Source organism: Schistocerca gregaria, chromosome 4 (assembly GCF_023897955.1).
Source record: "Schistocerca gregaria isolate iqSchGreg1 chromosome 4, iqSchGreg1.2, whole genome shotgun sequence".
NCBI classification, from domain to species: domain Eukaryota; kingdom Metazoa; phylum Arthropoda; class Insecta; order Orthoptera; family Acrididae; genus Schistocerca; species Schistocerca gregaria.
Window position 1 is genome coordinate 327,463,099 of NC_064923.1, and position 15,821 is coordinate 327,478,919.

The following is a 15,821-nucleotide window of genomic DNA, read 5'->3' on the forward strand; positions in this document are numbered from 1 at the left end:
ATGAACAGTATATGAAAGCACTGGATGAAACAGGAAACTGTTTCCAATATCTGTATGACCAGTTCCAAAATCTATGGGTTGCAAAGTTGGAACAAGGGATATTTGTCGAACTGGGCATATATCTGGTATATATCTGATGAAGACATTGAAAGTACAATGATGGAAATATTAGTGACCTTGCAGACAATATTAACAGTAACATCAGGCTTTCTGCAGATGATGCAGTTATCTACAATGAAGTATTATCTGAAAGAAGCTGCATAAATATTCAGCCACATCCTGATAAGATTTCAAAGCGGTGCCAAGACTCGTGACTTGCTTTAAATGTTCACAAATGTAAAATTGTGTCTTCACAAAACAAAAAACATACTGCCTTATGACTGTACTATCAACGACTCACTGTTGGAATTAGCCAATTCATACAAATACCTGGGAGTGACACTTTTAGGGATATGAAATGGAATGATTACACAGACTCAGTCATGGGTAAAGCAGATGGTAGACTTCAGTTTATTGGTAGAATATGGAGAAGTGCAATCAGTCTACAAAGGAAACTGCTTACAAACGACTTGTGCAATCCATCCTAGAATATTACTCAGGTGTGTGGGACTGGTACCAAACTGGACTAACAGGTGATATTGGACATATACAGTGAAGGGCAGCATGAATGGCCACATGTTTTTGTGGGAGAGACACACACAGATGCTGAAGGTATTGCACTGGAAGAATCTTGAAGATAGATGTAAACTATCCTGAGAAAGTCTATTAATAAGTTGCAAAAACTGGATTTAAATGGTGATCCTCAGAATACGCTATAATTCCCTATGTATCGCTAACATAGAGATCATGAGAATAAGATTAGAATAATTACTGCACACACACACACACACACACACACACACACACACACACACACACACACACACACACACACACAGACAGACAGACAGAGAGAGAGAGAGAGAGAGAGAGAGAGAGAGAGAGAGAGAGAGATTCAAACAGTCATTCTTCCCACATTCTACACATGAATGGAATAGGAAGAAACCTTAATAACTGGTACAATAGGATGTACCCCTGCCATGCACCCCACAGTGGTTTTTGGAGTATTGATATAGATGTAGAAATAGAACGGCAAGCTTAGAGAAGTTTCAAAATTGTTGTGCATCATTTTCTTGGCTAGAATGAGCAGCCTGATTACAAGGAAATAAAGTAAGATATGCTACAGTCATTCAAACAATTAGGATGAAGGTTCCCTAAAACTACATTTTCTAATGTCACACCTAAACAATTTTCAGGACAACTTGGCCGACACATCAGAGGTATTTGCTTCTTCTAATTCACATGTCTCTCACACTACTTTTTTTGCCATTTTATTGTTCCATTTCACCTCCACCTTTCTGGAACCGCTTAATTTCACTACATACATATTTCAGTTATGATGGTGGTGGTGGTGGTGGTGGTGGTGGTGGTGGTGGTGCAAAACCCAGAAGTGCTGTATAAAAACAAGCTTCAGAGTCATAAGTGCAATCAATTTAGTCAGAAATTCATATTGTCATGTAAATCCCAGAAAAAAAGCCAGACTATGTTAAGCTGTTTAATAAACACAATGCTTTTATCATAAAAAAAGAAGAACTGTTGAAAGTCCCACGCAGATTGCTAATTCATTTAATGAATAACATACTATTAGTGCACAAAACTTAGTTTAAAACCAACTTAATACAGGATGTAACAATATTATGAAAAGAAAAGTTGCTACTCACGATGTAGCAGAGATGCCGAGTTGCAGATCGGCACAACAAAAAGACTGTCACAAATAAGCTTTCAGCCAACAAGGCCTTTGTTGAAAAATACACACACACACGCACACACGCACACACACCTGAAAAAAGTTTTATGGTGAATTTTTATTGTCATCGCTAATGGTGGCAGTAAGTGACAAATTCCACATCAACTCCTTAAGCAGAAGACCTTTTTGGCCTTTGATTGCAATTTGGAAGTTCTCATTTTTCCAAGTGGGTAGATAGTTTGTGGTCAAGCACATGTACATTCCTTAGCAGTGGTTGCAGTAAAGTTGATACAAGATGTGGCTGCTTACACATGTGAGTCTGCCTGTGATGGAGTATGAAACAGAAGGTAATAGGCAAGTTTGTAGAACAGAGAGTGCCAACTGCTGTGTAAGAGCACAAGAGCATGTGAACAACCTAACTTTTGACACTTAGCAGAGCTTTTGGTTATTTTTCTTTGAATGCTGTTAAATGTAACATAGATGCTGTAATCTGAAATACATGGCACTAAATCTACCGTGCTATGCTGCTTTGCTACTCCTCTAGACTTCATGAAACTTGGCATCAAGGTCTTGAGCACACCTTCAGTTGTGCACACTTTAAGCACCTTTTGAGCATACGCAACTGATGTGACATAATTGCCTTATGGGCTACATACATACAGATTTGATAAACAATGTGCACGGTTCACAGTATGCACAGCTAGCCCTCACCACTCAATGCCACCAGGTGGAGACTCCTCAGATATGCCAGTTCACTCTCTATATAGTAAAATTAGATCAAATGTCTGTATATGTTATAATTACACTGACAGAAAAACCAATTTTGTGGGTTTTTGAATGATTTATAATACATTAAGTTTTGACTTTTATCACATAGTAATGCATTTGAGGCACTGAGAACCATAAAGCACAATGTTGTCAATTCTGAGATTTTAGCATTTATTCATGCTTCTGAAACCTGTTGATCTTACAGTGAGTCAGGTTTATCTGTGCTGTAGGCCCACACTGTATGTATAAACAATCACAAAAAGCTGTTTCTCTGGTTTGTCTGATTTCACTTACATGTGGGATCAATGGCAGTGTCCTTTTGGTACTTATGATTTTCAGTGCCTCATTTGTATTCTAGTCAAGTGACCATACTGGTAGACATTACTACCTGAATTTAATCACTTCAACAAATGGCAGTTTGGAGTTGGTTCTTTACTGTGCTAGAATCGGCATTCATGTGCAGTGTCAACATGAACTCTGTTGAATCTGTTTGTGCTAATAGAAAAGAAAATTACTAGGATAAGTTAATTGCAAAGGAACTAAGGTTACTCTGACCAGTCCGTTGACTCAGAAAGTGATGATATCTGATAATTGTGCCTACAAATGAACATTTAATGAAGCAGTGTATAATAAGTGTAAGTTGTTGTGTAGGTGCAACATAAGAATTTCCTGGAAGTTTAATTCATGGACTAATACATATGTTAAGGATCTTACACATTTGTTCAAAAAAATAAAAAAAACATGAAACCTGCCATTACACAAAAATGCGAAATGGGGAGTAGCGAAAGCCCTAAAATGTTCTTTCTTACATACAAAACAACAAAATTCCACATAAGAATCCTTTCTTTTTCAAACAAGTTATGCATATTATTATTATTATTATTATTATTATTATTATTGGCAGTGGCTGTAGGTTTATCAACTTGTTAATAAGCGAACTGCTATACAGAAGATGCTAGTAATTCCACTCTTTCATATTTATGTGGATCTAAAAATTGTGAACACCCAGGATGCATAATCATGAGCAGCCACTGGGAACAAATCTTGCACCGAGTGCAGCACCGCAGTGGTTAGCACACTGGACTTGCATCCGGGAGGACAACAGTTCAAACCCGCGTCTGGCCATCCTGATTTAGGTTTTCCTTGATTTCCCCAAATCTCTTCAGGCAAATGCCAGGATGGTTCCTTTGAAAGGGCACAGTCAACTTCCTTCCCCCTCCTTCCCTAATCTGATTGGAACGAAGACCTCGCTGTTTGATTGGAACGAAGACCTCGCTGTTTGTTCCCCTCCAACAAATCAACCAACCTGGTTCTTCCATGGAAAAATTACGCATGGAACAGGGGGTTAGAAGTGGGAGAGTACAATAAGAGATATTCAAAGCCCTGGTGTAGAATATGATTTAGTTGTTCTAGTCCTGGGACTAGTGATTGACAAACAGGTTGCTCCTCTGTGACTGATCAAGATGATGTATTATTAGATGCGTTCAGAGATATGTCATGGAAGGGTTGTTTTGGCCAGGATTAAGAGGCTACGTCCAATCTGTTATGGCCTTAACAAGACCTCTCAAGCATCCTCACCACGCATAAATCAAATATTTCTTCAATTAACATGAACCAGATGAGGCATCTATGGTTTTTTGTGACTAGAAAAGATTTCCCATAATGGTCTATCAACAAGTTGTCATAGCATAGATCCATTCAAGTGTTCCCTGACATCAGTGTGAGGAATTTGTTGATAGGTGATCATGATTGGGCTCAGCTTGGGACTGGGAGAAGCCATTTTCAACAGTAGCTGGACCACATGTATTCGAGAGTTTCATTTGGAGAGAAGGGGCACCTGCAGTTAGTGTCTTCGATGGAGGAGGATAGGCTACAGGCAATAGGTTGAAGGCTTTAACTACATGAGAGTAGAGTCTTTCAGTGAGAGTGCAGTAACCAGTCGTAATGGGATATCATGGATGGTTGAGCTTATGGCTCTTGGGAAGCATGGAAAAAATGGTTGCCTAGGGTGGTTGGAGACGGATAGATTTTCTTGACTTTAATCAACTGATATTCCACATTTCACAATTCAAGTACGAAAAATGTTGATTGTTCAGACAGTCTTCAATTTGTTTCTGGTGACATTTTCTAAACAGAAATATTGTTATGTGAAATGTGGAATCAAAATACCATTTATGATAGCAGGGAGCAGGGTTATGAGCAAGAACATTTCAAATGAAAGCATATTTCTTAAGCACGCACAAAAGTAGAGACAGACCTCCCCAAACAGCTGTGCATGTTGAAGCACTGCTGCTGGGACAAGGTGTGGTGCTGGTGCCAGATTGAATGTGTCCACTGGATTAACAACTAGGGTCGATGGCCAGCCAGCTTGGATGCGGTTTCTAGGTGGTTTCCCATATCCCACTAGGTCAATATCAGGCTGATACAAAAGACCCACCTCAGTTACACGATTTGCAAACATTTTGCTCACTTTCACATGAATGACACCAAATGCAGACAATCTCGGTTCACATTCTCTGGCCTGTGGAGTAATGGAGTGGCGACAGAAGGGTACCTGGCCACCCTTTAAATTAACCATGATAAACCTGTTAATAACTGTGCTGGCCCTATGCCAACACAGGACAACGGCACAAGAAAAAGAAGATTTCCCAAGATGGTCTATCAACAATCTCATGAAAGTAGAGATGAAACTGAAATGTCTGCCTCAAGAGGACACAATGTAAATTTAAGGTGTTGAATCAGGTTGTCTATCACACTCTGCATAGACCAAATGGCAGAACTCGGAACTCAGAGAGGCTCTCAAGTGTTATGAAACCTCAACAACTTGCATCTATTAGTAGCCAGACTGTACAACCATATTACAGAAATACTTTACTCCCATCAGGCAGCCTGATGCGCCATTAAATTGTGAAAATGGGTCTACAGCCTTTTTGGTGATTTTATTCATTCAATGATAATTGATACAGAAGAGCCATGTGCCACATTTCTTCTTCACAAGGATCACAAGGGAGGATCAATGTCTAACAGAAAGTTACATCGGAGGATTACATTAAGGCCAAATTCTGGTAAAATTACAAATTCGAAGCGCTATGTTGTATACTTTATAGTTTCTCTAAAACCACAGGTTCTCATTGGTTGGATGAATTTTCCATATACAGTCATCAGTACAATGGTCTTCAAATCTCATAACACTGCCCTTTTCACCCGGCATCAATAAACATCCACTGCCACAGAATATGATTCCCTATCATCTACTAGTGCCTAAATAGATTGGTTCTTGATGGGAAATGCAATTTCCTGTCATCTTGACAAATGTTATCCAAGGAGGATATTCATCTGTAGCTACCTCACCTTCATAAGATAGTAAAAAACCTTTTCTGACAGATCAGTGTTATTTACTGATAGAACTGTTGCATCCTTGAGCCCACTGGTTCTCAGTATACAGTCAGGGGACTTGGCTGACACTAGCATTCTATATACTATTATACATCGTACCATCACCAATAAATATCAGTTTCATTGCAATACCCAGACTGCATATAAATACTGATGAAGAGTCATCTTTTGACATTTTACACATGCATCTAGTATGAACACACATAGGTTTATCAATAAAGAAGTCGGTGGATTTGTCAGTCCTGGTGGCAGCCCATGAAAGTGGTTTTTCTGATTTTGGCAACTAGATCAGTGGGTGGAATCTCTGTATGGTGGTGGTGAACAATGGCATGATGTTGGAGAGTAATCTCTACCAGGGTATGGCAATGGGCTTCACCTTGCAGGCTGGCTGTAGTTATCATCAGTTGACTCATATGCATGGAATTACCCTGTTGTTTGATGTTGTGCAGTTTATTAGTTATCAAACACCTTTCTTCCTTCTTTACAGAAGAATATGACATGAACTTTGTGTCCCCAATGGAAACTTACTGGTATGTTGTCCTCTTTCCTGATCAAATTGATGGGGAATAAGTTTTATCTGCATCATCGAGAACTTTGGAGGTTTCTTGACAGTTGCAGCACATGTTCAGGGTCTCCATTTCAATTGCTCAGTGTTGGCTTATCTTGCAGAAATTAGTGGCAGATAATGCTGATCATCTTGTTGTGGCTGGGTTTGACAGTCAACACTCTTGTGTCTAGCCATCTGGGTTGGATATTAAGAGATGTCATAAATACTTGTAACTCTTCTCTTACTATTTTTCATGTAGTTTAGTATGACTTTTTGCCTGTTCTATGGATTGTGTTCATGACAACTCACTATGATTTGGAATGTGACAGCAAGTTTACAAATAAAATGTTCTCTCTTTGAAATTATTCCTAATTTCTGGCCCATTACATAAATGGATTTTTTAGTCTAAAACAAAATTTGATAAATGTGACACATCCACACAATAACTAACTATTTAGACAGTGAAGTGACGTCCTGATAGCATTCTACGACTGCCTTGGGTATAACATTCAGAAGTCTGTTTATCATCTATCGGCATATTCTTGTGGTGCGTTACCTTAAGGTGATAGTAGCAATTGAAAGTCCTCTGTTGTAGTGACATCTTTCAAAAATGCACTTGATAAATGGCCTTTGTCACACACTTCACTTCAGTGGGTGTGATAGTTTGTTGGCTTCTGTAATATTGGAGTTTATAATGCGGCGGAGTGCCAAAACACACTGCATATATAATTGTACTGTTTCCCCCTGGCATAGGGTTCTGTTCTTCAGTTATTCAGCTAAGCAAACCTGCTACTGGTTGTCGTCACAAGTTTTCTTAATTCCTGCCTGAAAGTTGTCCCAGCTCTTCTGCATTTCCTCACTTTTTTTGTAACCAATGCACAACTGTGCCATCCAAGTAGAAGTAGACATTGCTTAGGAACACTGTAATCTCAGCTGTCATATTTAGAGACACGGTTGATTCCCTTTAGACCTTTCATCAAACCCTGACTTGCTACTTTTGAAAACACTGCTAGGTGCCTTATGTGCATCTGACTCATTCACACTTTCGTATTAATTGATACCTTTATGGTTTGGTGCGTATGAGGAGTGTAGTACTTGTGCTCTGGTAAGTGCCTGTGAAGCACGTCTTTTGCACAGCCTTATTAAAGCCATGGTAATGTCAATATCCAAGTTCCCTGACACTTTCACCACAATATGTCATGTAAATCTGGAATCAAGTACCAATCACGTGTCGGGGGAATACACCTATTTATACATACATACAATGTTCTAGTTGCACACAGTGACAATTGGCTCTTTCTGTCAGAGACAGCCATTTTAGTGGAGTCCTGGAAAAATCTGATATCAGTGGCAAGACAGACAGATTAAATATCTGCTTCTGGAAACTCAAGTAAATGTATGTAATGATAACATCACAATCTTTAAAATGCCAATGCTTTATGCTTTATATCCAACAAAAAGGACAGCTTTCCTCAATGATGCAAACAGAAAGGAAAACTTATTTCTGAACATATAGTAACGTTGCATGTTACCTGAATTAAATAGCATCTAAATTAATTATGTCCTAGAACTTGATGGAGAACCCTAATTTTAACACAATTACTGAGGTTCTCTAAGTCATGTTACTCTTTAGCAATATGTCAAACCTGCTGTAGGTCACCCAGTTGCTAGTTCTCATACAAAACAATTTCTTTCTCTGAGGACTTTTCAAATACTGTTTTACTACCATTTGTGACAATGGGATAGCAACTTTGTGATCAGATACTACATGCAGTACATGCCATTAGTGTGGACTTGTTACACAGTGTCAGGGATTAATTTGTTATGAGAATATTTTCTGCATGACTCATGGAGCATACAAAAATATTCAACTCATATGCCAAAACCTTAGTAGTAACCACTGCTGACAGTGTACAATATAATCACAATATAAGGGTAACCATGGCATTTTTGGGTATATATGAGGTGACAATTCTGAGAAACAATGGCCATCTCAGATTTATACAGTGACTATAATTTTCATAATGCACTTGCAGTCAACAAAACAGAACTGCAAACTGTAAGTGAAGATAAGGATTTGCAAGAAGATGACTTCTATAAGGAATATGTAGCATAATTGTTACTATGCACAAATCAGAAACAATGTATCACATCTCTAAATTACATTAATTATATTAGGAAAAAGCATAGGTGACCATGAATTCTACAGAGGATGCCTTAAGAAAGCCACAATGTGCTTACAAAAATATGTTTCAGTTACCTCACAGATTTATAAGTCTGTCCCATTATATCTTGTAACTTATGAAAAATATTGCAAATTGACTAGATATCTAGTTTTATTCAAAAACTAGATTATGATATTTCAATGCAGCAAAATCTTTTTATATTAACTAGGCCACAATTTATATTGTTTATTAAACATGCACCACAACAAAGATATGTTACATGGGGCATGCTATTACCTATATCCCTGCTGCTTTCATTTCTACGAAACAGCTTTGTAAGCATGTTGAGCACAGAATTTTTTCGGCTTGTTCGAGGCCCAGAGAAACTGCTGGATATAGAACCTGCAGACCCACTCTTCAGACGAATCATTCTTGTCATTTTCACTGGCTGGGTCTCTGTTCTTGATCCAGAATCTCCTTGTATGTCACCATCAAGCTAAAATGAAAATTGAGACCAAATACTTAATCAATGTATTGTAAAGTCATCTGTTTATCCTATCCAAACAATATGGAAGTAATGAACGAAATAGTTAAATTTCAATTCTCTCTAACTTCTTCATTAATCAAACATTGTAACCTTATGCTATTTGGACTTTTCATATTTACAATTTTAGTTAAAACACAAAGAACATATTTTAAATGGTGCACTTTTTTCCGATATAATCTCAATGCAATTATATATATATATATATATATATATATATATATATATATATATATATATATATTAAAAAACAAAGATTCCAAGACTTACCAAGCGGGAAAGCGCCGGCAGACAGGCACATGAACAAAACACACAAACACACACACAGAATTACGAGCTTTCGCAACTGGCAGTTGCTTCGTCAGGAAGGAAGGAAGGAGAGGGAAAAATGAAAGGATGTGGGTTTTAAGGGAGAGGGTAAGGAGTCATTCCAATCCCGGGAGCGGAAAGACTTCCCTTAGGGGAAAAAAAGGACACAAGCAGACATATTTTGGATGTCTGCTTGTGTCTGTGTATGTGCGGATGGATATGTGTGTGTGTGTGTGTGTGTGTGTGTGTGTGTGTGTGTGTGTGTGTGTGTGCGCACGCGCGAGTGTACACCTGTCTTTTTTTTTTCCCCTAAGGGAAGTCTTTCCGCTCCCGGGATTGGAATGACTCCTTACCCTCTCCCTTAAAAACCACATCCTTTCATTTTTCCCTCCCCTTCCTTCCTTCCTGACGAAGCAACTGCCAGTTGCGAAAGCTCGTAATTCTGTGTGTGTGTGTTTGTGTGTTTGTGTGTTTTGTTCATGTGCCTGTCTGCCGGCGCTTTCCCGCTTGGTAAGTCTTGGAATCTTTGTTTTTAATATTATACATTATGTATGAAGACACCAGTCCGAGGATAACATTTTTGCAAAGCATGTTGTTTTCATTCAATGTAACACAGCAGTATACTCTTTTAAAGAAGTTGTCTGCAATGGTTACCTCTGCCTGTTAAACTTGACTCACTCCACATCCATGAAAGCTTTTCTTCTTGATGTGATCTACCAAACATAAGGTGAGGATGAAAAAATGAATTAACTAGTTTGAATGAACAAGATTCACTGGTCATAAATATGGAAATGTGGCATTCATGACTCGCTATATGCCGCATAAGAAATTCACTGTGATAAACAGGCTAAAAATTTCCTCCTGTAGCTAACACTGGTAACAGATTCTAGTGGCATGGTACCTGATCCAGAGGTTAATGCCAGAATAGAAGAAATTTTCATCATCAGAACCTGGCTGACATGGTTAGCATTCTCAAAAACAACAAGATACATGCCAATATCCTGAATAAAATGCTGACTTTCCACAATTATTCATCATGTGAAGAAACGTGCTGCTCTAGTGATTCATTTGTAAAGTAATGAAACTGAGTTTGGTGGCACCCTAGATGCTACTTGAGAGGAGCAGGTTATGCAGCAGTACTTGGTTCGAGTGTCTCCTTGCTCTCACACGTGATGCAACCAGGATGGTATTTTGTCCATCTTCAGCAACTATAGTCATATATAATGAAATAATAAGCAACCAGCTGCATAAAAGAAATTCAATTTGTTTATTGGTTTCGATCACTTAGTGCCCTTATTTGGATCGATACACGTATCACATTATTTGCGAGTGTCAATGCCATGGTCATGCAGATCACAATGTCTGCGCTTCTTTGTATTGGTTTTATGCAAACACTATGAACTACGTGACCATGGCATTTTGTTATATGCACTTTATTATCACTTACAAATAAGAAGGGCACTAAAGGCCTGAAACTGGCAAAGAAATTAAATTTCTTTTATGCAACTGGTTGCTTATTATTTCATTATGTACAACCAAGCTAGCATACACTACTTGCATTAATAACTTTTTCCCGGTCTTATTTCACAGAATCAACAGTTTGAAAAATATATGAAAACAAGAGATCAATTTCTGCTTCTACATTTGCTGACCTTTTACATATCATTAATTCATAAGTAGGCACTCTGAATCTGTACCACATAACAGGAAGTCTTATTTATGAGTCCCACATTTACACATGTTGGATTTATTGAGACAAAGTACAGAAAAGTGTTTATTTCTTCTCAAATTTTCTTTGATCCATTTCCATAAATGGCTAGGATGTGGCTCCATATGCTAACATTTTCCCCTTTCCAGATTTTGTCAAGCTACGGACTGCATAGAACTTAAGGCTTCTTAGCCTTTCTTTTCCTTCTCCCAAGGACCTCTTCATTCTTTCACTTCTTTTCTCTCTCTCTCTCTCTCTCTCCACCACTGAATGTATAGACCTCCCAATTAGTGGTTTCTCATGGAATGATTTTATGCTGTTTAAGTCAACAGTTTCTGAATTATTCTTTGTTCTGGATATTTCTAGAATAATATCCATTTCTTGTACATCTCTTTTGACCTCTTTTATCCACTTACAAGTAGACTTCAATGACGAGATCTAATTTAAGATCTCTTTTCCGTGTCAGTTCTTGTCCATTCTTACTTTGTGTCCCTAAAATTTCAACCATTGTTACCACATTGTGATCTTTTGTGTGTATTTGTAGAGCTCCTCATTTTTCTTATTCTTCCAAGTTTCATCAGTAGCCTTCTGTGGTCCCTAAAGAAAACCTCATTTCCTTCATTTAAAGTTCCTCCAACTGTCCCTTTTTATTTAAAACAGGACAGTCCAAAGCATAGAGTTCTTCTGGTTTCGTAACCAAACTGTAGTGCCTGATTTCAGCCATGCAGGATATCACTCACTTTTTTTTTTTTTTTACTTGTTCTGTCTGTCCGTAAGCAAAGTCTAATTTTCTGGCTCTTCTCTGACTGCCTCTTTATTCAGCCCCCTTGTGTTAGATCTACACTCCCAAGTATTTTAATTTATCTGCCCTTTAATCTTCCCATACTTTACCTCCAAGAATTTTGCACCTTGGCATCTGTGTTTCATATATTTTATCTTTTCATATAAGACACTGAGATTTCAAATAAGATCTCCAGCATTCTCTGTGTACCCTTCTACTTTTTGGATAAAAGGGCAAGGTCATTGGCAAAAGCTAAACACCTGATTTCTAGCTTGTTTCCTTTCTCCCGATTATCCCTTCCAGCTTTGGAGTTTCTTCCCACAATTTCATTATTTTCTCCAACGTGATACAGAAAATAAATGGAGATGGCCCATCTCCTTGACTGACTCTTGTCTTTGTTTCAACGGGCTCTGTGATTTCTCTAAAAATCTTAACTTACATGATAGTGTCAACCATAGCTTGCTTTGCAATTTTCCCTTGCTTCTCTATAAATTCAGAATTCCTCTGAAACTCTAAATAAACCATGTTTTTAAGGTGAGTTGCATGCTTTTTTGTAGTAGACAAAAATTACTATTATGTTGTGGCTTTTTATTGATAACAAAGTTGAATATCTATACCATGCATGACCAGTCATTTCAGAAAGCAGCTTAACATTCTCCGATGTGGTGATAGTGTTCAGATATTCTCATCAGGACTTTGGATGGTATCTTATAAACAACTGAGATAAAGCAGATTCCTTTGCAGTCAATTGTATCCATTTGGTTACCTTTCTTATTGAGTAGATGTGTAAGTGCACATTTCCAGCCTTTGGTATCTTTCCAGTTTTCAGGCAGAGCATTCCATTTGCAGTGACTTGCCCTCCAGTCTTCAACATCTGCCGCAATACCATCTTCACTTGGTGTTTATTATTCTCAAGCTCCTTGGATTACCTGTCTGATTTCACCTAGGTTTCATGGCTTGGATTCTAAATTATTATGGATTTGTTTCTAGTTATCTAGGCTTTCACAAGGCTCTTCACAATTTAGCTGCACTTTAAATAGTTTGCCAAGATTTGATTGCGTTATTTGTCATTAGTATCTATGCTTTCATCTGTTCACCTTTAGCACAGGCTTTGTCATTGATATCCCTGTAGTAGTTATTCGACGATTCTGTAAAATTTCATGATGTTCTTTTTGAACTCTCCTTCCACCTTTTCCACTTCCGTTGTTTCTTTCCTTCCATTCTTGAAGTCTTCCCATTTTTCCTCCGTCTTGTCAGAGTCCCACCTCTTCCAGGATTTTAATCTTCTTTCAAGTGTTTCATCATAATTTTTATTCCACCACCTGTGTTTTTGGATGCCTTAGCTGATTATTCTTTGATTTCTTCACAGCTGTACATCTCTGTATTAGACACATTATTGAGGTACTTATCTTTCTTTGGTTCGGTGAACCTGTGTTGATTCTAGGTTCTAGGTTTCTTGATATCTTCAGTTTTAGTCTATTTGAATGAAAAATTTAATATGGATAACATCAATGGAACACTGTGTTCTGTAAATCCCATCTTGATGCAAGCCTAGAAGGATGTGGAATGAGTTAAGTAAAATATTATAAAGGAAGGCATACAATAGTAAAGGGAGACAGCTGCTACAATTTATTCTTAATTTTAGAACAACAAATGGCAGTAGATAATATTAATCCAAAAGTAAGCGACTTGTGAATAAATAAAACATTCTGACAGCAGAATGCTTGACAGTGACATCTCTCTGTGTGTCTTATATAAGCTATCAGCAAGAACAGAGAGAGAAAGCCCTTGTTCCCTTGTACTTTCTACCACAGTTGTTTGCCTATTTTATGATTAAATGTAAAAAAAAAAAATCAAAGTAACCCTGTCTTTCTATGAAATTCACAAAACTTTTATTGTAGAAAACACACTGGAAAAATGATGTTTTCTGTTTTGCCATAAAATTTCACTGCCTGTACAACTATGTTATCACAGTAATAAAAAAATGTAATCAGATCTCTGATTTTCACAACTAACTTCAGCTTTACTCCAAATATCACAGTAAAAGAACATGATCCAAATCACATGTTTCCCTGGTCATGAGCAGTATGTGATTATAATTATGTAAGGCTACAAAAGATCAGTTACTATTCAATAATTTCCAAATGTATTTTTAATGGCTACTGCAGATATTCACCTCCATATCTCCCATTTCATCCCTTTCATCTTGGGGCTCTTCTACAACAGTCTCCAGAGGCATGAATTCTGCCTGATCAAGAGAAACCTCAACATTTTCAGCAGAATGAGGTGGTGGCCCAGTCTGGTACTGCTTTGCAGCTGCAGTGTAAGGCAGTTCTGCTGGGAACACTTCATCCCAGTACTGATCTTTCACCATTTCTGGATGCTCTTGGTGCATCTCATCAACAATAACATATGAAACCTGTTTGAGAAGAAGCACATCTCAGCAATTTACAAACTATCATTTTATAAATTTTTCATTTATTTCAAGCAGACATACCTGTAAGTTTCTGTCAACCAACCAGTTCAATTCAAAATCATCATCATCTTCACCAAAAGGATTAACAAGTGATTCTGCCACTTTCAGCCAACCCATGTAAAACGAGAACTGTGAACAAAAGATGATCACTAGAACCACTTGGTACTATCGATAACTGTGCAAGTACATGATTTTTACTCATCTCTCTACAAAAAAATTTTCAAGTTTAGGGTTAATTTCATTGTAAATATATTTATGCAAAAAATTTACCTGCAGAAATGTGAATGTAGGAAACACTAAATCAATCTCATGCTTGGGATACTTCATTGAAGGATCCAGGAACTGGTTGGACATCAAAGTAGCTATGAAGTACGCATACACTGCCAGAGTGACAACCTGGAAGCACAGCGAGGAACCTGTCAACAGATGGTCTCATGAGAGTAGCATAAGAAGTAAAATTTCATTTTGTCACACAGCACTGCTCAGGCTTACCATTCATTTAGCTCTCTATAATAATGTCCGTCACAACAAAAGGCAGGAAAAAAGAGAATGGAAACTTGGAGACTGTAGTGTGATTCTTAATAAGATGTCATTTCCACTACAGTATTTTTTATGTCTCCTATGAACGAAGATATTTATCATTCAAACTGTTCACACTCTTATAAACCAGTGAGTCCATTGGTATTACATTCCATGGAAATAGTTTGCATATCCATAAGGCACATCACAGAAGCATGGACCAACTGGCTAGATAATATGACTGACAGCAGTGATCAACCAGCACTTATACAGTAACTCACAGAACAGAGCCTGAGTAGCCAATCGTCGCCATACATGGTGTGAGAGCACAAGATTTTCCAGAGTTTTGTAGCCACAGTTCGGAAATAAATAATTTCATAGAGTGGAACTGAAACCTCATACTAATTCTGAATATAAATGAAAAAGCTTTATAAGTAGAATTATATGTATTTTTGCTCTCCAGAACAATTGTTCAGAATATATAGTTTTCGTTATTATGTAAGAAGATTTATTATGGGACAAGTCCTGCTTTGTGTAATTCATCATTTGCATGAGGTATTCTGCTTGGTCTCTGTGCCATTCCAAGAGAGACGAAGATGTACTTGGAGTCTCGATGGGCAAAGTAGTCAAAGGCAACAAAAAGTCTTCTATACCAGCCGTGTTGTCAAGGAATACAAATCATCAGTTGTTTACATCAATAATGTATATATGTATGTATTGAAAAAAAGCTTGTTATTCACTACCCAGAAGGTGTCCTGTAACAAGATACTTGTCATCTAATATGTGTTTTATTTAAAGGCACAATAAAAGCCTTAAAAGATC

At 37.7% G+C, this 15,821-nt stretch overlaps 1 protein-coding gene across 9 annotated transcripts in view; it reads right to left on the reverse strand.

Moving 5' to 3' along the window:
* LOC126365743 (uncharacterized) overlaps positions 1 to 15,821 on the reverse strand; it is a 507,155-nt gene that overhangs the window by 20,759 nt on the left and 470,575 nt on the right. For all 9 annotated transcript variants that reach the window (XM_050008196.1, XM_050008200.1, XM_050008203.1 and 6 more), the window contains 4 exons: positions 14,751 to 14,876; positions 14,502 to 14,609; positions 14,181 to 14,423; positions 8,960 to 9,158 (listed from right to left, as the gene is read on the reverse strand). In XM_050008196.1, the coding sequence (XP_049864153.1) occupies positions 8,960 to 9,158; positions 14,181 to 14,423; positions 14,502 to 14,609; positions 14,751 to 14,876 (676 nt within the window). The remainder of the gene's footprint in view (positions 1 to 8,959; positions 9,159 to 14,180; positions 14,424 to 14,501; positions 14,610 to 14,750; positions 14,877 to 15,821) is intronic.